The 27,034-nt window shown below is 42.5% G+C and overlaps 2 protein-coding genes across 12 annotated transcripts in view; both read left to right on the top strand.

Annotated features, from left to right (window-relative positions):
- Window positions 1-200: 200 nt before the first annotated feature.
- Window positions 201-11,101, top strand: LOC135097858 (protein lin-54 homolog). Of its 5 annotated transcripts, none has more exons than XM_063999931.1 (13): window positions 201-1,141; window positions 3,897-4,052; window positions 4,543-4,711; window positions 4,896-5,098; window positions 5,532-5,762; window positions 6,136-6,324; window positions 7,084-7,203; window positions 8,595-8,690; window positions 8,918-9,046; window positions 9,693-9,863; window positions 10,100-10,269; window positions 10,502-10,739; window positions 10,906-11,101. In XM_063999931.1, exons 2-13 carry the CDS (start codon window positions 3,903-3,905, stop codon window positions 10,963-10,965), a joined length of 1,926 nt encoding a protein of 641 aa, XP_063856001.1. In that variant the 5' UTR covers window positions 201-1,141; window positions 3,897-3,902; the 3' UTR covers window positions 10,966-11,101. The 5 variants fall into 5 exon arrangements, with proteins under 5 accessions (XP_063856001.1, XP_063856002.1, XP_063855998.1 ...); XM_063999932.1 differs by having other exon boundaries at window positions 202-1,141; window positions 5,529-5,762; window positions 8,918-9,025; XM_063999928.1 differs by having other exon boundaries at window positions 202-1,141; window positions 5,529-5,762.
- Window positions 11,102-11,620: 519 nt separating this feature from the next.
- LOC135097859 (COP9 signalosome complex subunit 4-like) overlaps window positions 11,621-27,034 on the top strand; it is a 53,652-nt gene continuing 38,238 nt past the window's right edge. Inside the window, exons 1-11 of one of the 7 annotated variants that reach the window (XM_063999934.1) lie at window positions 11,621-11,759; window positions 13,943-14,111; window positions 14,660-14,850; window positions 19,620-19,738; window positions 19,976-20,112; window positions 20,353-20,467; window positions 20,876-21,065; window positions 21,255-21,425; window positions 21,724-21,899; window positions 22,265-22,460; window positions 25,444-25,623. In XM_063999934.1, coding sequence (XP_063856004.1) covers window positions 14,035-14,111; window positions 14,660-14,850; window positions 19,620-19,738; window positions 19,976-20,112; window positions 20,353-20,467; window positions 20,876-21,065; window positions 21,255-21,425; window positions 21,724-21,899; window positions 22,265-22,423 — 1,335 coding nt within the window. In that variant the 5' untranslated portion in view covers window positions 11,621-11,759; window positions 13,943-14,034 and the 3' untranslated portion in view covers window positions 22,424-22,460; window positions 25,444-25,623. Of the gene's footprint in view, window positions 11,760-11,864; window positions 11,890-13,942; window positions 14,112-14,218; window positions 14,250-14,659; window positions 14,851-17,688; window positions 18,946-19,619; window positions 19,739-19,975; window positions 20,113-20,352; window positions 20,468-20,875; window positions 21,066-21,254; window positions 21,426-21,723; window positions 21,900-22,264; window positions 23,055-25,443; window positions 25,624-27,034 lie in introns of those variants that run through there. The other 6 variants (XM_063999935.1, XM_063999938.1, XM_063999940.1 and 3 more) reach the window with 6 other exon arrangements.

Raw genomic sequence — 27,034 nt, 5'->3', positions numbered from 1 at the left:
CTTTCTTCCTTTTCTCATCTTCTCATTAGCCCTCTTCCTCCTTCTTTTCCTCCTGTAAATTAATGTTCCTATCTATAATGATAAAACAACAATTAAAATTCTCATCAATAAGAAATTAAGTGAAATAAGAAGTAGTTTTTATGCTCATGAAGTAAAATACAAACTTTCCTTACGAGATGATATTACAAAACTTAATTAAAATACAGATAGAGAAACGGAGATGGAAGAAAGAAGTGTAAGCAAAACCTGTAATTATCTGTACCTGAGGGGACCTAATGGACGCTCACACCTGTTCACCTGTCCTATTAACCTAACTTATTCTATCCACTTGTCCTATTTAATCCACTTGTATCATTTTCTTGACCTATGCACCTGTTCTATCCTTCTGTTCTGTTCTGTTCACCTGTCCTATCCACCTGTCCTGTCCACCTGTTCCACCCACCTGTGCTATTCTGTTCACCTGTCCACTCATTCACCTTTAAGAGTAGCGGGGCCTCTTCTTCGGTGGCTCCTCATCATCATCTTCTGAGCGCACTATGATGACGCTGTCCTCTTCCCTACACAGCCTCAGGTTCAGGCTAAAGGGGATTGAGAACAGTTTTAAAGGAGTCGAGTCTGAGGTTAAGTGAATCGAGTCAGAGTCAAAGGACACCGAATCTGAATTTAAGGGAGTCGAGTTTGCGTTTAAGGGGGACGAGTCCGAGTTAGAGGGAATCGAATCCGAATTTTGAGGAATCGAATCCGAATTTTGGGGAACTGAATCCGAAGTTAAAGGAATCGAGTCTTCATGTGAGGGAGTCCGATCGCCCATCACGCCGCTGGACGAGGAAAGGAGACTGATCCACCAGGCCACTCCATTGGGCGGCCACTTCACTGCGTTACTCCACTGCCCCACCAGCGCCTGCACGCCCTCGGAGGAGACGTACCAGACCCGCGTAGGTCGCCATTCGGCCCAGTCGTCCCGCCTCTGGAAGAAGACCATATACCCCTCATCCTCTGGCCTCATGGGCCACGTCGGGGGAGAGATGGTCGTGGAAGAGGACGAGGGCGGTGAGGTACTCGGGTCCTCAGAGAAAGAAGTGGACCTGGTTCTCTTTGGCATGTTGGTTTTCAAAGGACTCGTCAAAGTGTTGTTCTGAAGGTGAATGTTAAAGTAAAACGCTCCTTTATACTTTGTTTCTCCACATTTTCTCTACACTAGCTGGCTGTCGTGGTACAGGAGAGTGTGGGTGATAGCTGGGTTTTCAGTGCCTCCTTCACCCCTCTGCGTCTCACCTTCTACAGCAGAACCCTTCATTATTTACCAGTCTATTTTTCTGTATCTTGCTAGTTGTCTGTCTGTCTGTCTATCTATCTTTCGTCTATGTCTGTCTTTCTAGTTGTATGTCTGTCTACCTCTTTATCTATCTATCTAGAGAGCGGAAGTAGCTAAGAGGACCGGGAGATGAGGGGGTAGGTGACGGGAGGGGGAGAGTGGATGGAGGTAGGAGAGATGGGGAGAGTGAGGAGCAGAGGAGAGAGGAACGGGGCACGAGAAAAATGCAGGGAGATGATAGGCTGTCGTTGAGTCACCAGAGAGCGGACAGACGAACAAGAATAATGCACAATAAATTACTCCACAACAAAGACAACATCAACATTGACCTTACTATCATCCCCGCATTACATTACACAACATTAAATATGAGCTGAGTCAGTGAGTAAGTAAGATAAGGTGAGGAAGTATGAATATTTTAAGTATTATCCTTCCTCCGGCAACGTGTACCTTTTGTCTCGACTGAAGCTTCGAAACACTAATTAAAACTCACAGCAGCTCGTCTTTCCCACCTATACACACTCAAAAACTCACCTAAACCTCACTCAGATAACCACTTCACCCTTATATTCCACCTACAGCACTTCATGATCCTTAGTTGCATTGAAATCGCCTGTAGAAGACTCACGCATCTGGTTCGCGCACATTCCGAACAAATGAGACACTACCAAGGCCACATTCCGTTCACTTTCCTTCCTGCTCCTCACCGCGTGTGTTCCTGACCCTGTGCTCGTATTATCGTTAAATTCCCGCATCATCCTGCCTCTCCCAGCGATGGTCGGCTGTTTTACGTGTAGTGTAAGGTATAGTGATGTTGCCCTGAGTTGTTTTTTGTCAGTGTAGAGTATCTAGCATGCAAGTATTAGGGGTTTAAGTGAAGGTGTCTCTCTTTCAGATAGGTATTCCAGCACTGTTCTATTTTATATTGTCTTCCTCCTCTGACACATGCCAAAATGATAATCACTCCCAGTGTTGTTGTGGATCAGGGATGCTGTAAACTTTCCAGTGACCCAGCTGTGACCACACTGAATGTTTCCATTTGTGACTCACAGTGCAAGGGGCCAGTCACACCCTGCCCTCTAAAGACAACTCTCTCCCTTCACACAACTCTACATGTACCTAATATGCAGACACCCTTCACTCAGAATTCAAAATTTATGATGGTGGCTCTTACACAAGCTTTGGAGTCCCTGTCTGGGAAGGAGACCACAAATGTCCCCAGGTCGGACTCTTCTTCAGGTATCGAACCTAAGTGTCTTGACACCCTACTCAACTTTTTCTTCATTAATTTATGCAGCATTTGCCGCCTTATCTAATTTTCAATCTGTAGAACACCACCTCCCCTCTAATAAGCCTCATCTTCTTTTCGTCACCAAAATGCAGGTGTCTGAGCCAACTGACAGTAGCTCCTTCTCTGTTCCCTCCTATTTTCTCCATATTCATTTTTAATCCAGAGCTGGATGTTGCATCTTTGTAGGCAATGACATAACTTGCTCTTGTATCCATGCTTTTCATCCTCCTCCTCCTCCTCCTCTTCCTCTTCCTCTTCCTCATCTTTGTCGTCCTCCTCCTCCTCCTCCTCCTCCTCAACATCGACATGATGCTACCTTCTAGATAGCTATCTTCTCTTCTTCATTGACTCTCAACTGTCCCCTTCTTCTACACTGAACATCTTCAGTCTATCCTTTACTTATAATATAAACTGGAAACTTTATGTCTTATTTCTAGCTAAAACAGCTTCTATAAAGTTAAGCCAGTTTTTTTTCTTATCTCCTCCAATTGCTGATTCTGTACAGGGACCTTATTCATCCATGTAAGGAGTATGCCTTACATGTATGGGGAGTTCCACTCATAACACTGTAACAGACTTTGCAATCTCTCTCTCTTTTTGCCACAATATTGTGTCTCTTGCTATCTTGTACCACTATTTTCATGCTAACTGCTCTTCTGATCTTGCTAACTGCATGCCTCCCCTCCTCCTGCAGCCTCACTTCATAAAACTTTCTACTTTCTCTCATCCCTATTCTATCCACCTCTCAATTGCAAGTGTTAACCAGTATTCTCAATCATTCATTTCCTTTTCTGGTAAATTCTGGAACTCCCTTTCTACTTCTGTCTTTCCTCCTTATGACTTGAGGGAGGTTTTGAGACACTTATCCTCCAGTTTTCATGATCATTTCTGACTGTTTAGGGACTGGCACCTCAGTGGGCCTTTTTCTTCTAATTTTGTTGGCATTTTTGTCACATTTTACTGACATGCCACACATTCCAAGTGCACTTTCATTGCTCTCACTGTCTGTCCTATTCACCACAGCACCTCCCGAACAATAACATGCATCTTAAAGATGTATGAGATCTTGTAATTTATTCAGCCATATTGGCAATAATGCACCCTTTGACTTGATTGGAGTTTAGAGGTGTTAGTCACATGATGAGTTGGGAAGGTGAACAAGTGTTAGTACCTATCTGTACAGAGCCTGAGCTACATTTGTATCTATATTTATCCAATTTATCCCTTTGTTTGGTAGTTGGTGTGTTTGTGTGTGACATCGCCAAAGATTATGATCCTGCTCATCCACAGACAAAGATGGCAGTGAGGGGGGGCAGCACAGTGTTCATTGATGCCTTGGCACTTGGGGAGCTGACGAGCCAGCTGACGTCCCAAGACCTAGAGAGTCTTGTGGGCAACATCCAGCCGGCAGACTTGAAGGCTCTGCAGGAGGCAACTGAGGGTCATGTGAGTATTACTGCTTACAGAGGCAAGCTTTCAGATTTCACTTATTTTTGGTGTATTACTAGCAGTAGTCAGAGGATGCTGGGGCAGTGATGTAGGTGAGAGGAAAACAGGTTCTTTTCAATGATTGTGGTGGCAAAGTGTGTTGAATATTTTGTGAAAGATAAGTTGCCAATAGAGGACATGATTGAGATCATAAGGAATTAGATACAACAAAAGCCTAAGAACTGGAGAGATAGATTGAATACAACCAAAGTTGGGTATTGAAATCCTGTACTAGATCATTCTCAAATTTTTTTTACTAGACTTCTCAGAAGTTGACATTTCTAACATTTCTAAAAACTGGCAAGTGATCAAGGTTATTGTATTTACCATGCTGAAATCCTGCACGCCAAGAAGTATTATAATTGCTATGCATTATACACTATTCTTAGACAGTGATCCCTTAGTGTTGTTAGTGATCCCTAACTATTACTCTACTTGTTGATCCCAGGTGGTGGACACTCCTGGAGTGCTCATCTCTGATGGGGTGACAGTGGGCAACATTGTGGAGGTGGAGGGTGTAGAGAGCGGAGTGCTGGAAGAGTCTCAGCAGCTGGACTCCCATGCTCACCACCAGCCAATGGAAGTGGACACCCTCACTGACCATGACCAGGTCATTGGTGAGTATCAGCTGCAGATTTGTCATGGCCATACAAGGACAAAAAAAATAAATTTATAGTCCTTTCAAGCACTTATACGTAATTGTGTGTTGGCCTTGATCTCTATCCACAGGAGGCAATATCAGGGAATGTATCACTCACTATTGTCTGCTGTGTGTTACATACTTTTGGTTCTCCCGCACAGGTGAAATGGACATGCTGCAACAGGGTGGTGAGCTGATTGGCATGGCAGGAGAGGAGATGTCCACAGGCGGTGAGGCTGCCACCACCTCGGCTCTGCTGGCTTCTGTGTCTTCGGGTGACTCCTCTTCCTCCCAGATAGTTTCAGAGACGCCACAGCTCATAAAGAGCAGCTTGGGCCAGTTTGTAGTTCTGCAGCAGAACCAGGTGAGGCTACAGCTGCTTCTGTAGTGCTACTGTAGTGTCTTATTTATTCCTACTATCTTTTCATTGTACCCTTACTTGCAGTAGTCTCCCTGTTTTTTACATTATGGCTAGATGTTGCAAAAGGTGACAGAAACACATGAATGTAGGGACTAAGGATGCCTTCTCTGTACTTTTATTCCATCATTTATATTAGGTGTGACAGCTTTTCTTTGCCATCTCAATACCAATATATTGATGTGTATATCAGTAGATCCAGGCTGGACCTGTCAGGTATTGACTGTACATTTTATGTAGTAGTAGTGTGGGAATTACAGCACCCAACAAATAATGGAGAAATTTCTGAATGTTTTATCGAAATTAGTAATATTTCTCAATGAGACGGAACTCAGGAGTAAAAGCAAGGTGACCAATTTTTACTTATATATTTCAGCAGAATAACATCTCTATTGGTTCTATGGCCAACCGAATCATCACATCGGGCGGCCAGGTCGTGAGCACAGTGTCGGGCCCTAGCAGCAGCAACAACAGCAAGCCGGTGGTGGTGAACACATCTCAGCTCAGTGGGGGAGTGAGGCAGCAGATGGTGGTCACCTCGCAGGCCCACCCAGTGTGGACGGTGCAGTTCAAGCAGTCATCGCAGACCCAGTCACACAACAGCAGCGGTGTGAGTGGAAGCCGCGTTTTAGGAGAGTGGTCTGTAGTCTTTGAAGTGTTCCCTTTAGCTCTAGACAGAAAAAGCTTCATAACAGGATACATGGTGATAGAGATAAGCTATATAGATATATAGTTAATGCAGGGACTTGTGGTTTGTTGATTCTTGCACATACTCTGGAAGTACAGCTTATTAGTCAGGACTTTTCTGTACTAATCTTTAAAATGTTAATGATGATTTCCTTTACCCTTTTATGAAGAATGTGAATCATAACTGATTGACCATAAACCCTCTTTGGTTTGAGAGCATATAGGACTTGTGATGATGTAGCTGTGAGAGAAACGTTTCCAACTGACATGCTGACATGCCTGCCTTGCCTGTGCAGACGGTGACCAAGGTGATCATCGGCAGTCAGGCTGGCGGGGGCATGAGCAACATTGGGAGCCAGCAGGTGCGCCTCATCACCAGCCAGAGTGGTAATACTGCAGCCTCCCCTGCCAAGCTGACCTTGCAGCAGGCACAGCATGTGGGCTTCTTGCCATCCTCCAAGCCACAGGGCCAATCTCCAAACAAAGTCAGGAAGGAACACTGGTGAACCTGAGTTTTGTCTTGATGCAGCATCTCTCTCTCTCTCTCTCTCTCTCTCTCTCTCTCTCTCTCTCTCTCTCTCTCTCTCTCTCTCTCTCTCTCTCTCTCTCTCTCTCTCTCCAACAGAATGACACCATCACCCTGCACTCATTTTCCTCCATTTGATGAAGTAGACTTAGCTAAGATGAAGATCAGAGCTAGATGTAATTATGGTAGGAATAATAATAATAAGGTGATTAAGGGATATCTCCAGAAAAAGTGAGGCATCAGAAATCCCAGAAAGGTAAATGGAGTTGTGGTGTAGCTCCAGCTTCCCTCTCAAATGCCATCAGAAAAATTGAACAGAATTCTGGATATCATTCTGCAACTACAAGAAGCTATGTTGGTAATCTTTAGAGGTCTGAAAGTAGACAGGGAAAGAAAGTGTAAAGATGAATACAATTAAGGAGACATTCCCCAATAAAGTGTGAGGATAGATTGTTAGAATATAATATATTCTCTCTCTACTGTCCTACCACTCTCTTGTCCTTGCTCTCATATTATGAGAGCAAGGACAAGAGAGTGGTAGGACAGTAGAGTGCAGGGATGAGGTGCATGGACAGGTGCAGATGGAGACTTTTGCCATGGCCATCCACATCCTGTAAGGGAATTGCCAGAAACAGGCATCTCTGTAGATTAGATTCGAAGAAAGAAGCTCCGTGCAAGGAGGAAGATACCGGTTGTTAATGTAGCCTCCGTTCAGCAGATTGTTGTGCAGCGGGTGAGTATGGGTGGAGTGTCCCCTGTGAAGAGTCCCAATAAGTTGGTCCCTGTGTCCTCCAAGTCACCCACCAAAATTGCCCCAGCCCCTCCTTCCACACAGCAGGTGGGTTGTCCGGCAGTGGCTGCTTTCCTCCCTGCTTGTCTATAAGGGGCTGCCATTATTGTGTGTTTCATCAGCAAGCTCCAGCCTTTGTCTTGTTTGTGCTTCTTTAAGTCTTATTTCTATATTTATGCTATTTTCTGTATGTGAATATATTTTTCTTATTGGAGGTTCCATTTTAAAAATATATATGATAAGAATTATGAATCTTTAGTCACAGAGAAAAGCTGTATGCATTTTCATGAAGGGATGGAATATTGTGCATTATTAGCCAACATATTACAAACAAGGCTTTACATGCAGGATGGGCAGAAGCTATTGTGCAAACTCTTATACATAGGAATACAAGATTTAAGCAAACTTCTATCTGTAATTCCCTACATAAGTTGTCATTGTTAATTATCAGTTCAGCAACATTACCATTTATCCCTCTAAACATTGTTATGGTGCAGGATTGTGTGTTGCTTGGCTATGAATGGTATGAATGGCTGCCTGTGACTGGTGGCTAAGTGCCAGCCATCCTAAAGTGCAGTTAATAGTGTAATCATTTGTTGAATTTTCTAACCATCCTAGAAACAAGTTATGTAAGCATCAAGTAGAGAGTCGTCAGTGGATGCATCCGACATTCATCATTATTTATATTGCTTCTTCGTATTTGAGGAGTTGAGATTAATATTTAGGTATGTCATGCTTCCATATTGCACGATCTTGTTTTTTCCCTAATTTTTCAAGTAACTAGATTTATCTTCTCAGACTTCAATCATGGTTTATTTTTCCATTTTTTTAAATTTTTAGTAACTTTGGTAAATCACATCTAATAAGGAACAAGGAGGCAGCGTTTCATATGTTGTGCCAGCTGTCCATCTTGTCCATGTCATTTGCTGCTGGTGACCTCTGTTTCCCTTGTGTACTAATTTTGTGACAGCCACCTTGGTACCTCTTCTTGTAATCTACTGCTGTTCTCTGGGTCTGTTAGTCTTGTGATGACTTGCCGCATGTTGATCTCGATGGTCACATCTCATCTCTCATCTGTCAGGGTGGTGATAGCTCATGTGTTTGATTTCTTCTTGGTGATTCTTGGGTTACAACAGATACACTAAAATTATGACTCCCTTAAGTCATCTAAGAGATTATAATCTGTATCTACATATATGTAAAAATGAACGTGTGAGTGACTTCCACTCACTGTTCATTATTAGAATGTATGCTGTGTGTACTTTTTTCAGCCAGGAATTCATCATAAATGTTGTCATCCAGCAATTTCTGTATTTCACAAAATGTTGCCCTCACTTAATACTTTGTTGACACAGAAGGACTATCTGATATCCTGTGTATTCTCATGCCAACAGTTTAACTGAGGTGCTTAGAGTTGTATCTGGACACTGTCTTTGCAGATTTTAACTCAAGTGAGCAGTGGTGGAGCTGTGAGGAACATTCTTTCAAGTCCTCAGAAGATTGTCATAAAGAGCAATATTCCTCAACCTGGACAGGTGAGTAGTGTTGTGTGGCTGTGCTTGTTTCATTATGGCAATGTTTGCAGCACCATGAGGGAAAGTTGAAGCTGTGAAAGAGATGTGCATGTCAAACTGGGACAGGGATGTAAATTAAATTATTTGTAAGAGAGAGAAATGTAAGTTTTGAGTTGATAGTGGGAAAGGGAGAGTTGGGAGAGTGATGTGCTGTTGAAGGGGAAGCAAGTGTCTGGTGTCTTCCTTAGGGGACAGTGAGCACCGTCCGGAGTGGCCAGATTGTCACTTCTGGGGGACAGCAGGTCATCAAGATTCCAGCCAATCAAGTGCAGCAACTGACAGCACAGCAGCAAAATGTGCAAGTTCTCTCCAATAAGGTTTTTTTTTTTTTAATTGTTATTGTTAACATTTTAATTTGATTTTTGTTGGTTGAATAATTAGTTAATGTAGGAATGGCACAAGAATCAAGAGTGTGTAATGTGGTAACAAGCTGTCTGAATGGGGCATGTGCAGTGACAAGATGGGTGGCTGAGGTCAATGAGAATGTGTATGAGATGTGGCATGAGCAAGTGTGGATGCTGTATAAGTTGTGGAGTGGTGAAATGGGTGAAGAGGAACACACAGACATGGTATGGCTATATTGAGATGAAGAGCAAAGAGTTTGTAAAGAAAGTGCATATGAGTGAAGTTGAAGGTGCTAATAGGAGGGTAAGGTCAAAATTAAGGCTATGCCCATTGCTCCCAATCAGACTGTAAGTTTGACTTTGCTCTTACTGTTATGATTACCATGCTGTGATGGCAGTGTTGGTATGGTATGTAGCAGTACACATGGCAGGTAACTAGCCATGGGTAGGATGGTTACAGTACTGTATACTTGGCATGCACCTCTAGTTGAAACTAATTCCCCCTTTGAAATAGTAGAACCAAATAAATGATGAGTTGGTGTACATGTAATTTTTTCTCATGTTGAATTAAATTGCTTCAAGTAACTTCAGTCTTAATCCCCTCACCACTCCTATGCAGGGGAACAAGCAGCGGGTGATCATCCCAGTGTCCGGCTCAGGCTCGTCCAATGTGTCAGGTGGGATGCCTCAGACCAACCTGACCCTCCCAGCCTCTGCCCTGCCCCCAGGAGTCCTTTCCAACACCCAGCCAGGTTCAGTGGTTATGATCCCAGCTCACTACATGTCACAGGTACCTTGGTGCTCACACTGCAGTTGTCACTTACACCAAGCTATCATATTAACACTTAGGTGGCAGGTGACATACTGGTACATCCTGCTTCTGGTGGACCTCGTATTTGGGAGATGTTTTATTGCGTCTCTGTAATTTCTGGTGCACTCTTCATCATGAAGAAAACAACAACAAAATATTTCAAAATTGTTACCTAACATAGGATAAAGTTTAAATTAAATTCTGCTATGTTATAGCTTCAGTCAAACACTACAAGCAACAGCACAATTCAAGCATCAAACCAGATTCCTCCAGGAACCATCATCCCACACACCACAAAGCCACAGCCTTCTCGCACAATCATTGATGCAAATGGGATCAGACCAAGAAAACCTTGCAACTGTAAAAAGAGCCAGTGTCTTAAATTGTGAGTATTCTTGCTTACTTTAAAAAAGCTCCCCTCCACCATATCCTCTTCATGCCTTCCTTCTTGACATCAGAACTACAAAAAAGCTCATTGAGTCCTTTCCTATCAATACACCGGTACCCATTTTGAGAATGTATGAGTAAACTGTTTTCCCACATTGGTGGTTCGTCAGCATGTGGCGAAATGGAGGCTATTTTGCATGTACTGAAGTGACCTTTTCTTTCTTCCTTAGATACTGTGATTGCTTTGCAAATGGAGAATTTTGCAACAACTGTAATTGTGCAAACTGTTTCAACAATTTAAATCATGAGGAGGATAGACAGAAAGCAATCAAGGCATGTTTGGATAGAAATCCCCAAGCTTTCTGGCCAAAGATTGGCAAAGGTGGAAGCGATAATGAAAGGAGACACAACAAAGGCTGCAACTGTAAGCGGTCTGGGTGCCTGAAGAACTACTGTGAATGTTATGAGGTAAGTGTATTTTTATGGATTATTTTTAGTAAATGCATAGGTGGTATTTGTTTTGTTGCTGTCAATATTTTGTAGATACAAAAGGCATCTTTTACCTGCCACAAACAAAATATATAGTAATTACTTGCACCATTTTATCATTTAACTAATATGTGATTATTTGCAGGCCAAGATCCCATGCTCCAACATGTGCAAGTGTGTGGCTGCTGCAAGAATGTGGACATGACACCAGCACTGGAGAGGAAGGGACTGATGCAGCTGGCCAAATGTGCTGAAGCACGGGTCAATCAGCAGAAGGCCGTTAAATCAAAATTACCTTCATTCTCACATCACTCACCCAATAAAATGATTCTTCCTACCACTTCAAAGTAAGCATTACTTGAGTACTTCAAGACAAATTTTAAACCTAAGAAATGTTGACCCACTTGTAGCAGGAAAAGAGCATCTGAGGAGCCATAGTAGTTTTTGCAGGATATCAAAGAAGCCATGAAGTTGCTTTGGTAATAGAGCTATTGCTTTAATCTTTTCATAAATACCATACATCTCTTAAAAATTCCAGTTTGTGGTAAGATAACTATAAGATGACTTATAGCACATAACAAACAGTGAGATACACAGTCCTCAAGAAGAATTTGTCACAAGTTTTTATGAACACAATGTCATTTGGGGAAGAAAATTCAAGCAGAAAAGAAAGATTCTAGAGGATGTGTGAAAGTAACAGAGAAAAAAATGATGAAAATGATAATTTGTGTTATTTATTTAATTTATTAATTTACTTATTTACTTATTTATTTATTTGTTTTATTTTTTTTTTTTTATTTATTAATTTTTTTTTTTGCAGATCTGGTTACTATCGAATGAACAAGGAGGTGGTGGAGGCAACATGCCAGTGTTTGCTAGCACAGGCAGACAAGGCAGAGGGAGCCTTGGTGTCAGCTGCTCAGTTGGAACAAACTGTCATCTCGGAGTTCTCACGATGCCTAATGCAGATCATTGGCAGCTACACGTCACGATCTAGAGGTCAGTGAACAGAGTGCTTCGTCCCTGACTCACCTTTTCCGTGCACTGCTGTACATTTCTGTTGAGCACCACATTACACCTCATGCCATTAACATTAAACTGTGAAGATATGAAGACTGTATGGTTGTGTGTGAGTAGTGCTTTCATGCATATCTTTTCAGTTTTAGTTAAGCTAGATAAATACATGGCCAGATACATTGAGAAATACATAAGTAATAGTGGAGATACACACAAAAATTAAATAATAAAGTATTGCAATGTTTTTTGTAAACTAATGAAGTGGTTTGTTGTCTTTCAGGGCTGGGTGACACGTAGCACTGAACTCAATGCATTGATATTATTTTGTGTATTTCAGTAGTATGTTGATATGGCAGGTCATTTTCCCTCACAAGAAATGCTCCCAAAATGAGGCACAAAAGTTTCTAGTTTTTGTTCTCATCAGTGTCAGGTGTTGGATAAAGAGCCTAAACTGCATTTTGCTAGACAGTTGATCATTTCCTTGTTTTGCTGAAAAAAAAAAAATAATAATAATTGCCTGCAAATATGTTGCCAGTCAGATGAGCACAGCCATGTGTCAGTGTTCATCACTAATTTATATCAATCTCTCTCTCTCTCTCTCTCTCTCTCTCTCTCTCTCTCTCTCTCTCTCTCTCTCTCTCTCTCTCTCTCTCTCTCTCTCTCTCTCTCTCATTTTATAAAACAGCACTTCTAGGAATGATAAGGAAAGTAAATTGATGGTTTACATGCAGTCCTGTTTTGTATCAGTAATGTATTCAGGGAACCCCAGTATTCATAACTTTATTTTGTTTTATTGTGCATTATGTTATTTCAAGTAATATATACAAATATATAATATTTTACATTATTATATAAGTATTAATGCCTGACAAATATTTTTTATAACTTAACAAGATTCTCTTCATGCTCAAAAGTCTTCATTCATGAGTTTCCACATTGTTCTTTCCTTTGCTAATAAATTTTGAGTTTGACAGCTAAACTTATAATTCAATAACCGTGCCTAGAAATTATAGTGCTTTTTACTGGATGCTGTGCAGAATGAGAAGCTGTGTTCATCATTATTATCATCATAAGTGTCTTGCTTCCTTCTCAGGACCTCAAAGTGGGACGTTTATAACTAGTGTGAACAGGAGGCGCATCCATTCCCATACATTATAGTTTATGCCACATCATATCTCCTATTTGTTCCCTACTTGCCATCCCACTCTTCTGGAGTGTCCATATAGTAATACACATGGACATTGTCCTAAACGGGTTTTCTTATCTCACATTTTGTTATCAGTTATTAACCTGATTTAAAGCTTAAGACTGAAAAGTAATTTCTCATTTGTGTCCTTAGTTCCACTTAATGTACTCAGGAGTGAAAGGATAAAGTAAGTGAGCTGATTAATGTGAAGTTAAGCCAAACTATCTCTTTTCTTATTTTATTTTTTTTATTATATTTGGCACTTGATTCACTCATAAGCAGATTTCATGGAGTAACTACAATCCATCCCAATCACTGACAGTATGCAGTTGGTTGGCCAGGCACAAACAACTATAGATACACTTGGATAAACTTGCTGGTCACTGCGGATGGTAATACTTTATACATTTTCACACAAATAAAATACCTTTACGTAAACTGTACTGTAAAAATAGCGACATGACTCGGGTGTTATTTAATATAGTGGAAAAAAATTCTATATATATATATATATATATATATATATATATATATATATATATATATATATATATATATATATATATATATATCAAATCAAAGAAGAATATATATATCAAATCGAAAAGAAATCAAAAATTTCTTTTCGGCCTCCTCCTTCGCAGACATGACGATCCTGTCTCCTCGTCAGTCACCTGCGAACTAAACAGTTTGATCAAAATTTTGACAGGAGCCCCCACACGCATCAAAAATTTGACGACTCGTCAAAAAATATCAAACGGATTTGATCAATCAAAATTTTGCTTCAAATCTTTTTTTGACATCAAAACGTCCTACACACACTCAAATTTTGCATCAAAATTTTGATGCAAAATTTTGACGCTTTTTTTGAACGTGTATGGGCCCCTTAAGGGTAGTAGGCAGAGATATGAATGGTTGCTGTTGCTGCTGCTGATGATGATAGTGATGATGGTAGTGTTGTTTTGTTGTGACGTCACAGGTCCAGCTGACGCTCGCGCCTCGCTGCCTCGTCTCAGTCTTGTCCGTCGCTGTTGGTGTGTGTCGCATTTCTGTTTTCAGTGAAAAACGGCAATGGCTTTCGCTGTGCAGATTCGTCAACAGCTGCAGGCGCTTGTTTCGTCCGGCGGTTCCCACAAGGACCATGACAAGTGAGTGGTATGTGGTGTAGAGTGGTGGTGTGGTTCAGGGAGGCGGGAACACACAGAGGCTTGCCTGGCCAGGGGCAGCTCAACGGTGGCCTCAGCACAGTAAGATCACTTACTTACGCCCCATGACCGTTTTCCAGGGTGGGTAAAGCTCAGTTCCATACCCTCCCCCCCTTAAGTGCTCAAGCTTGAATGCTAAATCTTCGGAGACTAACTCGAGTATCTAGTGGACCAATTTTGTCAAGCATAAGCTCCCCATCCCCCTGCGGTTAGGTTAGGTAATGTTTTATATAAAATGCTTCAGCAGCTAACCAAATCGGTATTTCTTGATAAGAAGTCCGTCCTCTCCATTCCACCGCTAACCTCCCCTAACCCCTCAAACAAGCTTGGGGACCTGTGGAGAATTGGGTTTTTTAGGGGGGGATGAAAAATAAGTGAAATAAGGGTGTTAAAAATCTAAGGAAATTTACCTTAATATTTCAAATTTCTCAAACATATCCTAGCCCCTAGACCCCTCCTGCTTGGGAGTTAATTGATTTGTTGTTTTCCAGAAACAGGGTTGTTCTGGAGTCCATTCTGAAAGCAGGCAATGAGAGTGATGTTGCAGAAGGACTTACTTATACTTACTTTCGATACTTTCGAAAATTCTGCCCATTAACAGCAGGGCTGAAGTCGGCTTCCGCCTGTCCCCGTCGATCCCACTGTCTCTTCCCTTTCCTGTTCCTGGAGTACTTCAGGCAAGGTGTTGTGGTGGCAGCTGGGGTATCCTGGTATTGGTGGATGGTCTGGTAGCCCTTCTAACCACTTATCTAGGTTTCTTTTAAAGGTTTCAGGGCTAGTTCCACTCAGATCTCTGAGTTCTTGGGGGAGGCAGTTAAACAGACGAGGTCCATTGTGGGTGAAGGAGTTGTGGGTCAGTGTCCTCACTCGTTGTATGGAGCCTTGGACACCCTTGATGAAGCAGAGTCTCCCTTTCCTCGGATGTTGGTTTACTATGATCCCCACGTTTGGTACTCTGTCCTCTAATATTTTCCACACGTACAGTATACAGTATCGCTCCCTTCTTCGCTGTAGCGAGTACAATTTCAGCTCCCTGAGCCTTTCCCAGTAGTCCAAGTGCTGTACCTCCTGGATTCTTGCAGTGAAGGCTCTTTGGATGGCTTCTAGGGTAGTAATTTCTTGGATCTTGTGTGGGGACCAGAGTTGACAGCAATACTCCAGCCTTGGGAGTACCAGAGATTTCCATAGAGTCTTCAGGCACTGCCCATCCCTGGAGGCAAAGGTTCTCAGCACCCACCCACTCATGCTCTTTCCTGCTTCGGCTATTTTGTTGATATGGTGGGAAAAAGTTGCGTCGCTGCTCATATGGACTCCCAGATCCTTGACATGCTCTTTGTCTTCTATTGGCTGATTTTGTTATATTCATAGCATGTTGAGTTTTTAAGGACTTCGTTTCTCCCATAGCGTATCAGTTCAAATTTGTCGCCATTAAGGAGCATGTTGTTGGTTGATGCCCAGTCCAGTATTTTGTGCAAATATCCCTGAATATTGGCTGCATCTTCTGGGCATGTTATTTGATGTTTTATCCTGGTATCGTCTGCAAAGGAGGATGCTTCAGCGTGTTCCAGGTTGTCGTCAATGTCTCCTACATGGATTAAAAATAGGAGTGGTCCCAGCACTGAGCCTTGGGGCACTCCACTCCGTACAATGCTCAGTTCAGAGAGTTCACCTTGGACTGATACTTGTTGGGTCCTCCCAGTCAGAAAGCCGTGTAGCCATCTTCCAAGTGGGCCCACTATTCCATGTTTTCGGAGTTTGTACAGGAGTATCCCGTGGTCCACTTTATCGAAAGCTTTCGCAAAATCCAAATATATCACGTCAGCATTGTGGCCATCTTGTGTACTTTCTAGGATCCTCTCATAATGTTGTAGTAGCTGGAACAGGCATGAGCGGCCCTGTCTGAAACCATGTTGTCCATTGTTAAAGGCTTTCTTTTTGTCTAGGAATTCCACCATCCTCTTCCGTACTATTCTCTCACAGATCTTGATGAGGTGGGATGTCAGGGCAACTGGTCTGTATTTACTGGCTAGGCCTCTGCTGCCTCCCTTGTGTATGGGTGTGATGATGGCAGACTTGAGGGCTGCAGGCACTGTTCCAGATTGCAGTGAGAGTGACCACAGCATTTGGAGTGGTTTGGCTAGTTCCTGGCTGCAGTTTCTTAGCAGTTGGGCATGAAAGCCGTCGGGTCCAGCTGCTGCATCAGGGGCTATGGCTTTTATTGCCTCTGTTATGTCCTTCTCACTGATGCTGATTGAGGAAAGTGTTTGGGGGGTGTTGGAAGAGTCAGTGAAAAAAGGTCCTGGGTTGGTTATCCTCTTTTCCTCATTTGGGTTGCTGAAGACACTCTCATATTGGCTCCTCAGTATATTTGCCATTTGTTTGGGGTCCACAGTCGGTTCTCCATCCACTCCATAGAGTGGTCCAACCACCGATTTGGCCTTCAGTTTCTTTCTTGCATAGGAGAAAAAGTACCTTGGGTTCTCCTTAATACGGGATACTGCTTCTTTTTCTTCTCTCTGTTGTTGTTCCTCATGAGATAGTTTAAGCTTGGTTTCTACCTCTTCAATTAGAGATTTGATTTTATCTTTGGCAGGTGTGAAGCTTGTTCTCCTAAGCTTGTTACAGAGTGAGTGTCTCCTTCTCATGAGGATTTTACGGTCTCGGGGAATTATGTTTTTGTCTTTTTTTCTTGCTTTCTGTGGTATGTGTCTGAGGCAGATTTCGCGACACCTTGCTACTATTTCCTTAAGGAGGTCATCTATATTGGTCATATGTAGTCGATGCTCCCAATTTGTGGCTCTCATTTCTGCTCTGACTTGTTCCCAGTTGATATTGGGGTTGTAGAAGTTCAGGTTGCCTATGTGGTCTTCAGCTGCTGCTCTCCTTTCGTAGTAATAGTCCTTAGGCTTGTCCGTGCTGGTTGTTTTTACATGAATGTAGTTGTGGTCGGACAGGATAGTTTCGCAGATTTCGTATGAGTGGATTAGGTTGTGGCTATTTGTGAGGATTAGGTCCAAAATGTTATTCCCCCTGGTAGGTTCCTTTATTATTTGGGAAAGGAAGTGCTTCACCATCAGGTTTGTAAGGGCTATAGCTTGTTGTTTGTCTTCAAGGCTGCCCCCGGTAATCCTCATATCCTCCCAGTTTATGTATGGGAAGTTAAAATCCTCAAGAATCAATACTTCCGTGGTCTGTCTTGGGAGGGAGTCTAGTATTTCTTTCATCCTTAAAATTACCTCTTCGAACTGTTCTGATGATGTGTTTGGAGGTCTATATGCTGTAATTACCAGCTGATCTAGCTTTTTCAGGTAGATTGTCAGTAGCTCTGTTGTTCCGTTGGAAAATGTGCCCATATTCTCGGCACTTGCCGCCATGTCATTCCTGATATAATTTATGACTCCTCCGTGGCTTCTGTTTATTCTGTCAGCTCTGAAGATGGTGTAGCCATCAAAGGCGATTTCTGCATCCAGGTGATCTCTGGTCAAGTGGGTCTCTGTTAGTGCTAGAAACACTGAATTTTCTTGATGGGCTAGTTCCTTTAGCATTGGGAGTTTGACCTGGTTTGACTTTGGACAGAGACCTCTGATGTTTGCATAAGAGAAAGAGATTAGTGGTACATTCGGTTGCACCCCCTGTCCCTCATCTCCAGTCTTTCCAGTCTGTCCATTAGGTAGCCTATGGTTTTCTGTTGTTGTTTCTCCATTTCTGTTATTTTCTGGAAGACTTTGTCTAAAAAAAGATTCTGTTCTGTCTCCATGGTTTGGGACTGGTTTGCTGTGGCATTCTGTCTATCCTGCTGCTTTTCCATTGTAGGGTTCACCTTTACTTGCTCCTTTGGGGTGTTGTTCTGCTGAGGATGAGTTATGATGTCGTCCTCTCTCTTTCGTGTTGTTCCTTTTGGGTGCGGGTACCGACATTTTTCTTCGAAGCAAGTTTGGGTCCAGATGGCATTTCGGCAGATGATTGGGTGGTAGTCCTGACACCTCCTGCCAAGCGTGCATCCTAATTTCTTATCCAGGCCATGCCTTAAAAGCTTGGTGCATGCTTTTGGATGGTTGTGGCTACAGCCTTCTCCCCTAACTCCAAATTTGCAAATATTCTTCCTATAGTATCTGCAGGTCTTGAGATGCCTTATGGGGTTGTCTACCTGGGTGGCGTCGGCAGGAGGAGGAGGAGTAATAGTAGTGGATTCAGTAGTTATGGTGCTTGGCCTAGCTTCATCACCTTTCTGATCCTTAGATTCTGTACTCTCCCCTTTTCCAGTGCTTTGTGTTGTTTCTGAACTAGGTAAATCTTGGGAGCCTAAAGGAGTGTTTTCATTTTTCTTGCTGTCTTCTATTTCTTCTGCCTGAGTGTCATAATCTGAATAGTTAAGTTTTACACAGAATAGACATGTGTATCTCCTATTGGATTTAGTCAGCACCACTACATAATAGGTTGGCAGCTCTGTGCATAGGTAGTGAGTCCACATGCTGCAGTTATTGCACTTAATACCCATATTGCAATGTTTTTGGCATTTTGTACATGGGTAAATATCAGTCTTACTTTGGGCTCTGTTGTTTACATCAGCTGATGTGGTAGCCTCCATCTTAGCTTCCTGGTCCATCCTTCTCTTATTTTGCTCAATATTCTACTGATGCTTCTACCTCAACTTCAATCTATCAATGAGACGTAATAGTGAGGGCACCGGCAGGCTGAGAGTAGCGAGAGCAGCCAGGCCTACCTGGCCTACGTAGCCACAACAACATCTATATGTATATCTATATTTCAAATTACGGTAAGATCTTTAATGAGAAGAGTCACCTGGTCAGCTACCCTGTAAACACGGTGTATTTCACTCTCTTGGCCCAGTAAGGGGGTAACAAGTGACAAATTCTGAGGGATGAGGGTAAAATAACAGCTAAATAACTCAGCACAGTCAACACTACAGGCTCACCAAGCTTTTATTGAAGCAAGTAAAGCTTTAGGAAATTATGTACAGAATTTAATTGGTGAAAATAAACCTTATTTAATGAACAATGAAGTTACTTTAACTTTGAGTGATTAAACCTAATACTGCCTCCTTTATCAAAGAGAATAAGCTATACATTGTCTTGATCCTGAGGTGTTGGTCTTCAGCTGAGAACACATACATTTAGTTATGCAGTAGGCAGGTGTTAGATACATAGCAGCAGAAAACTTATGTGTGTAGTAATCTCTCTCTCTCTCTCTCTCTCTCTCTCTCTCTCTCTCTCTCTCTCTCTCTCTCTCTCTCTCTCTCTCTCTCTCTCTCTCTCTCTCTCTCTCTCTCTCTCTCTCTCTCTCTCTCTCTCTCTCTCACTCACGGAGCTAAATGTCATTTTATGACGTTCATTCTGTCTTAGTATTTTTTCCTTATTGTAAACATTTTACATATATCTCATTCATCAACACCATTTATCATCATTGATGTGTTATGTTATTTCTGTTCAGTTGTGAAGGAGAATGTCAGTCTGGTAATATCTCGCCAGCTGCTCTCAGACGTCTCTACGCAACTCACATCCATGGCTGATGGTGTGGCAAAGACAGTAGCCCACTTCACTCTTGATAAAGTAAGTCATGCATGAACATTTCTCACCTACCAGCTGCTCATTGGTAGCAGTAGTTTTCTTTTATTCAGCTTGGATTATTTCAAACATGTGATGTAGCATTTAAGGAAGAAGCTGGAAAGAAAAGAAACAACATAATAACAAAGTATTTGTAATGTACATTGATTCACTATTAAAATTTCTGTATGTGTGTTTTCTCCACACATCTGAAAGAAGCCTCACTCATTTGAATACCTTCAGGTTCAGCCTCAAGTCATCAGCTTTAAGGAACAAGTGGCCAGCATCAGGCAACACCTTGCTGACATATATGAGAGGGAGAGTTCCTGGAGAGAAGCAGCAGCTGTTCTTACTGGAATTCCTCTCGAAACAGGACAGAAGTAAGCACAAATAGAATTTCTGCTTAACTGATATGAACTGCAAATACTGTGATATTCAGGAATGTTTATCTTAAAGATTTCCATTCTAGTTTGGTTGCATATCATAATCTAGAAGCTGTATGCATGCAGTAGGCAAACATTTAATCCACAATTTGTATTAGCTGTAGTTATTTGTATATTTTCTCAAGAAGACAAGAAGAGTTGTTGTTGTTATTTGAATCATGTTTATGTATTCTTCAGGCAGTACAGTGTTGACTATAAGCTGGAAACCTACCTCAAGATTGCCCGCCTCTATCTGGAGGATGATGACCCAGTGCAGGGAGAGGCATATATTAACAGAGCCAGCATCCTGCAGGTGAGTCAGGCCAGCACTCCAGCTTCTGCTGTGCTGGGCAAGCACAACAGATTTTCAAAGGAATCATGAGAGCTAGACAACCAGGACACTGTATCACCATTAGAGTTGTAGAAGAGCACTAATGTTTCCTGCTCCATGGTGATATGACATGGCACTGAAATCACTGCTCTTGTGTTAGTCCTTGCATTTCCTTCTGACAAAGACTTCCATTATGGGTGTGGCCTGGGCAAATATCTCCAGTCATATCTTTACAACCATACTCTCATGCATCCTTCATTTCAACTTCAGCATTCCATCATGCCTTAGCCCTTTTCTCTTTATTAAGTATAAGTCATTTTTATTCAATGTTCATTTCCTAAACTTGGAATTATGTAAGGTCATTGATACTCAGTGATTGCATCATTCCAGGCAGAGTCCAAGAATGAACAGCTGCTCATCTACTACAAAGTTTGTTATGCAAGAGTTTTGGATTACCGACGGAAGTTCATAGAGGCAGCCCAGAGGTACAATGAGTTGTCTTACCGACCCATCATTCATGAGGATGAGAGGATGGAAGCTTTGAAGAAGGCTCTCATCTGTACTGTCTTAGCTTCAGCAGGTATGTATAAGACTTGTGACATATTCTCATGCTTTTAGGATGATCTTTTCAATAAATTTAATGGCCCACTAGCATGGTTCAGTAGTTTGAACATTCAAGGATTTGTTCATCCTGGTTCAGGAAAGAAGAATGAAATCTGAAAGCCCAGGTCAGTTTGAGAGAAAGATAGAGCAGTGTGTCTTGTTGCAGGCCAGCAGCGATCCAGGATGCTGGGGACGCTGTTCAAGGATGAGCGTTGCCAAAAGCTGCCCTGTTATCATATCCTGGAGAAGATGCACCTTGACAGGATCATCCGCCACAATGAACTCACAGAATTTCAGAACATGCTGCAGCCACATCGGCAGGCCACCACATCAGATGGTTGGTAGGAGTTGTGCTGCCAAGATGAAAATTAGTTTATCATGATCTCTTTCATCATCATTTTGAAAGGGAACATACATGCTTGCTTGTGTCAGGCTTGTCCAGCTAATAACAGTTCATCATTATATATGTGATTGTGGCATTTCATGAAGTGTGTCAGAAAAAAAACTTGCATATTAGTAGCCTACAGAGTGATGGAATCAAGGTCACATAGCAGTGATATCACTGGTAGACATGTGTGTTTGGAAAGCCTGAGACAATGCAGGAATATACTCATGTAATTTTTCCACAATTCTAGGGTCTACCATTCTGGACAGAGCTGTTACAGAACACAACCTGCTGGCAGCTAGCAAGCTTTATAACAACATAACATTCTCTGAACTTGGGGCTCTCCTTCAAATATCTCCAGCAAAAGCTGAGAAAATAGCCAGCCAGATGATTACTGAGGGACGCATGAATGGGTACATTGATCAGGTAAGGAAAGTTGTTTTATCTTTAAGAACACAGAACACAACAAGATTGAATTAATGTTGAAGACAGAAATCTTTTTCCTTAGGAATCCTTATTTTTAGTTCTCCGTCTGTCTTTATACCAGGCAGGTAATCTCACATGGGGTGACCCAGACAAAGCACCACACACTCATGCACTCATTCACACTCTTAGGATCATCAGCCGTTGGTGGAAAAATGAGTGAGGGGAAAATAAGATTAAAGCATGCAAGGAAAAAATGCCAGGATAGGAATGAAAGGTGACATTTGTTGTAGCCATTTCCTTTTGGAGAGTTCATAAAAACCAGTGTCAGATATAGATCAGATATAGATAAGTTCTCTCCTTCTCAGATTGATGGCATCCTCCACTTTGAGGCACGTGATGTCCTTCCTCAGTGGGATAAGCAGATCCAGTCTCTCTGTTTCCAAGTGAATGGCATCATTGAAAAAATCAATATTGCACATCCAGAATGGGTGGCTAAGGTTATGGATGAACAAATGATGCAATGATAGAACAAATTCCAGACTAGTGTTATAATTTGTTCCAGTAAGTATGCAGGATCAAGAGTTATGGCATGTGAATTTGCAACATGTGTTCTGGTTTACATTTTTGAGTATTACACTAAAGATAGATGTAAGAAAATTACAGAATATTTGAAGTGCAAGATAAAGAAGCTCAATAAAATTATTGAACCATAAAATTCATCCTCTTAACTACAGCTAATGCCTATGATACAGGTTGGACAGGAAGACTTTAAGGTTATCAGCCCATCACTACCACTGTCATACCTTTTGCCCCTTCATCCTGTCTGTCCTACCTCCCATCACCTGCATGTGGTCTGGTGTACATACATGTCTACTCTCACAACTGACCCTTGTAGGCTCCACAAACTGATGGTACTTACAGGTGACTTGTTCTGTTACTTACCTTCTAATCCAGCAGCAAGATGTAGGATGCTGTGTGCTCGGTGTTAAATGTATGTGTGTGTGCATGCGCGCTTGCACCAGCGTGATCTGGCAAGGTGAAAGGTGCGTTTTTGAAAGTTGCCATGCTCCTCTCACCATCTTCCTCCAGTCAGTGTTGTAAATGTGATGTTCACTACTTTACTGTCAAGGTGATGTAATTAAAGAATGCTGATTACAGTGAATATGCTAATGAGAGGCAACCCTTTCATAAATCTGCTGCGGGTGGTCCTAATGAAGCGTAACCCTGCAAACTTTCGCAGGGGAAAGAAAATGTTCTCCGAAAAGTAGCCATAGTATAACTAAGGGAAGAGAGAAAGAAGAAGAAAAAAAAAGTACTTCAAGAAGCATCAGGAGGCAGACCATGGAAGCAGGCAAGACAGAGGGTGAAGGCTAGGAAGGCTTATTAGGCGGGTGGGAGAGCGCGATGGCTCGGTGGGATTGACTGATCCTGTGGGATGTACTGATGCCTTCCCTTTGCCTTTCTCTGTACCATCAGTCCCGGGACTCAGGCTCTGCGTCTCACGAGGAAGGTATAAAGTCTTAATTGGTGTCTTATGGTACGTGCACTGAGAAAGGTGGTTTCCCCGCGTGAGCAAGGCTTTCTAGACTTGGCACACGTGTGTAGCATACACGGTGCCGGGTCATGGACAGTAAAAAGTCGAAATGTGTGAAAGTGTAATCTGTCACTCGAACCGTAGAAAAAACACTTATCTTCAATTAGAGCCTTTTAAATGTAGAAGTCTTATTAATCTGTCACTAGAACCGTAAAAAGACCCTTAAAAAACAATGTAGCTTCAACTAGACCTTTGGAAAATAGAAATCATGATAATCTCATTATAGCCGTTAAAAAAAAAAAAAAAAAAAACTTAACAACCCATGTAACTTAAACTAGGTCCTTTGAATGTAGTGGAGGTGCGGCACAGAAGTCTTTCAGAATAATGGTCGTGGAGCTGCGACACTGCCAGGTAAATGATTCAAGAAGTTAGGTGTTTGCCGTATGACCCGATGCTATTACTTGCTTTGGTGACGCCAGATTAACACTGAAGGCCGTATTCTTAATCTTAAGGAATCGGCAACGACCTGATGATGATGATACACACACACACACACACACATTTTCCTACCATCTACTGCGCTTATAGCATTTCATCTGTTATATTTGTTTATTTTTGTAATTTAATTTTCTATTATTTTTCAATTGAGTGTTGTAAGGGCTTCCCACAAGTAGACTCTACTTACCTTTCAGCTGGCTTATCCACCTACTATCTCTAATAGTGCCCGTCCCTTATGCCAGGACGCAGGGCTCCCTGTGCACTCCATCATTACAGATTCACTCTATCCCTCGTGTTTGCGTATACCTTTCTCTTCCTTCCAGTGAGGTAGTCAGCCTGAGGGTCCTGTATTCAGCACATCTTTTGTCGTGTTCTATAAATTTGCACTTTAATTGCAGCCCCTTAATTTCTTAACCACTGTATAGATGGCACAATTCATAATGTATATATTAATGTAATGTAATGTGGCAACGATTGTGGCAATATTCTATTATGATAACAAATTAAGCCAACAAAATCTTTCACTCACAAACGTTCATGTGGACCGTGCAAGAGAGTGGAACCTCTCACGTGGCTAGTCGGGGGTGGTGAGTGATGCGTCTCACCACCAGGTGCTCGACACAGGGCAAGAGAGGCCTTTCATCACCATCCTGCCGGTGCGTGAACGCCTCAATTACCATACTATTCGCACACCCTCCAAGAGGGGAGTGACTCGCAAACTCTTCCCAGAGTGGAGAATGAAGCGAGATGTGGCAACCTTAGCAACAGGTGACTATATAAGAGAAATAATACGAGCCTCAGTCCACAATATGTTAAACATAAAAACTGAAAGAACAATCAGAGTAATTAATAACTATGAAAGAAAATGGAAAATTAAAACAAACATGAATAAATTCACGCCTCTCCACCTCGGAGCCAAAAAAAACTTTCCCTTAATCATCAACGACGAAGAAATAGAATTTAAAAATAATGGCAAATGTCTAGGTCTAACCATTACCACCACTGGTAAGTGGCTAGACAAACACATTCAGGAACGAAAGAATATAGCAGATGTTGCACTACAGAAACTATATAAACTGTATAAATTGCCAGAAAAAATCAAAATTCACTTAGTTAAAGCACTAATCCTACCTATACTAACTATCCACCAATCCCAACGCACACTATGAGTAAACACCAGATAAGCAAACTACAAAAAGTACAAAACAAAGCACTGAGATTCGCCACCAACCAGAAACACCCGTACACTATGACAACAGAACAAATACACACACACACTAGAACAACACCTCTTAACATACGCCTACACTACAGAGCCAAGACAATATGGAACAGAATAGAAGAACTAGAAATACCAACCTACCAAGCCCTTAAAGACAAACTAAACCAAATAGACAAGTACCACCGTGACTACCCAAGCAGCCTGCAGGCATGTAGCACTACACCCACACCAATTTACTAACAGTCCAACCGACAATACATACTTACCTTGATTCACTTACCTTACCTCAGTCCACACTGGCGGCAGCTTCCAGCTTCAGGCGGGACAGTTGGAGCTCTCGGGTTGAGACGGGCACCAGGGGAGCGAGCCTCTGACGCGCGCCACACCGCCCCTCGCAAACACCACCCGCGCCTCCCTCACACCCTCGCCGAACACAACAATACCCCAACGGCAGCAGTGGTTTTGTCCTTGTGAGTACAAACTAAGGCTTGTGTTTGTACATATTAATTACTGATTAATAGGATATAAGGCAAGAAGGAAAAATTTTCCTGTTTTATTATTATTATTACTATTATTATTATTATTATCATTATTGTTTAAGTTTTATTATAATCGAAAGAAATGCGATGTGACTGGTAGTCGCGAGAGTTTTAGTGATACAGGTACAGCTTCAAGAACACACACACACACACACACACACACACACACAGAGCATCCATCGACTCACTCAACCGACCTAACCACCCAACCACCCATTAAACTCCAGCCCGATCTCCTACACACACACACACACACACACACTGTCTACCCACCCACCCGCTCATCCACGTAGCACCCCGCCTTAGCAGTCTCCCCCAAACGCATGCAGCCCCGCCCACTCCCCACCACCCACACGCGCCTTACGCAGGTCATTCCACCGCTGCGTACGGTGCCCCGGTCAGGCACGGGTCCCGTCTCAGTGGTCGCGTCATCTTACTGGGAAGAAAATAGAGGAGGTACAGAGGTGTCCCTGTCAGTACTCCCTTCTCGTGCGTCAGATGTCACTATCACTCCTACTACTGTTACTGTTACTACTGCTACTACTGCTGCTACTACTACTACAACCACCACCGTACTGCTTTTGCTGCTGCTGCCGCTAAAACAATAACAACAACAACAAGAACTACTACTACTACTATTACTACTACTACTACTACTACTACTACTACTACTACTACTACTATTACTACTACTACAACTACTACTGCCACCACCACCACTACTGCTACTACTACTAGTACTATTACTACTACTACTACTACTACTACTACTACTACTACTACCACCATCACCACCACCACTACTACTACTACTACTACTACTAGTTTTATTAATGCCACTGCCACTACGTGTATCTCAATTACCACCGTCACCACCATCATTACCGCTACCTTCACTACTACTATCACCACCACCACCACCACCACCACTACCAGTACTACTACTGCCACTAACGCAGCCAGGACCTCTAGCACAGAATCATAATAACGAAGCTAACAAAGGCCGCCCCTCGTGGCCCGCGGCTGCTGGGTGCCAACTAATGGCAAGGCATGTCGAGCGTTTAGCAACATTTTTATACAATGTATTCAAGGCACATAGATGACAAGCTGCCTCCCTGACGTCCTACTGCGTCAGATCCTCGAGGCTCTGACAGGGCAGGGATAACGGCCAGGGGTGTGGCGTAGCTCGTGGGTCTAGCGGGCGGGGATGATCTGTGCTGGCGGCTCAGTGGATGGTAGACGAGACTGGCAGGGATGACGGACTGGGGTGTGGCTTAGCTTGAGAGTCTAGTGGGCAGGGTTGTGGTTTGCTGGCGGCGTGGTGTCTTGGTGGGCAGTGAGC

This window comes from Scylla paramamosain, unplaced genomic scaffold (assembly GCF_035594125.1).
Source record: "Scylla paramamosain isolate STU-SP2022 unplaced genomic scaffold, ASM3559412v1 Contig34, whole genome shotgun sequence".
Classification (NCBI taxonomy): domain Eukaryota; kingdom Metazoa; phylum Arthropoda; class Malacostraca; order Decapoda; family Portunidae; genus Scylla; species Scylla paramamosain.
Note: the sequence above shows the minus strand (reverse complement) of the source record. Positions and strands in the feature narration are given on the sequence as shown.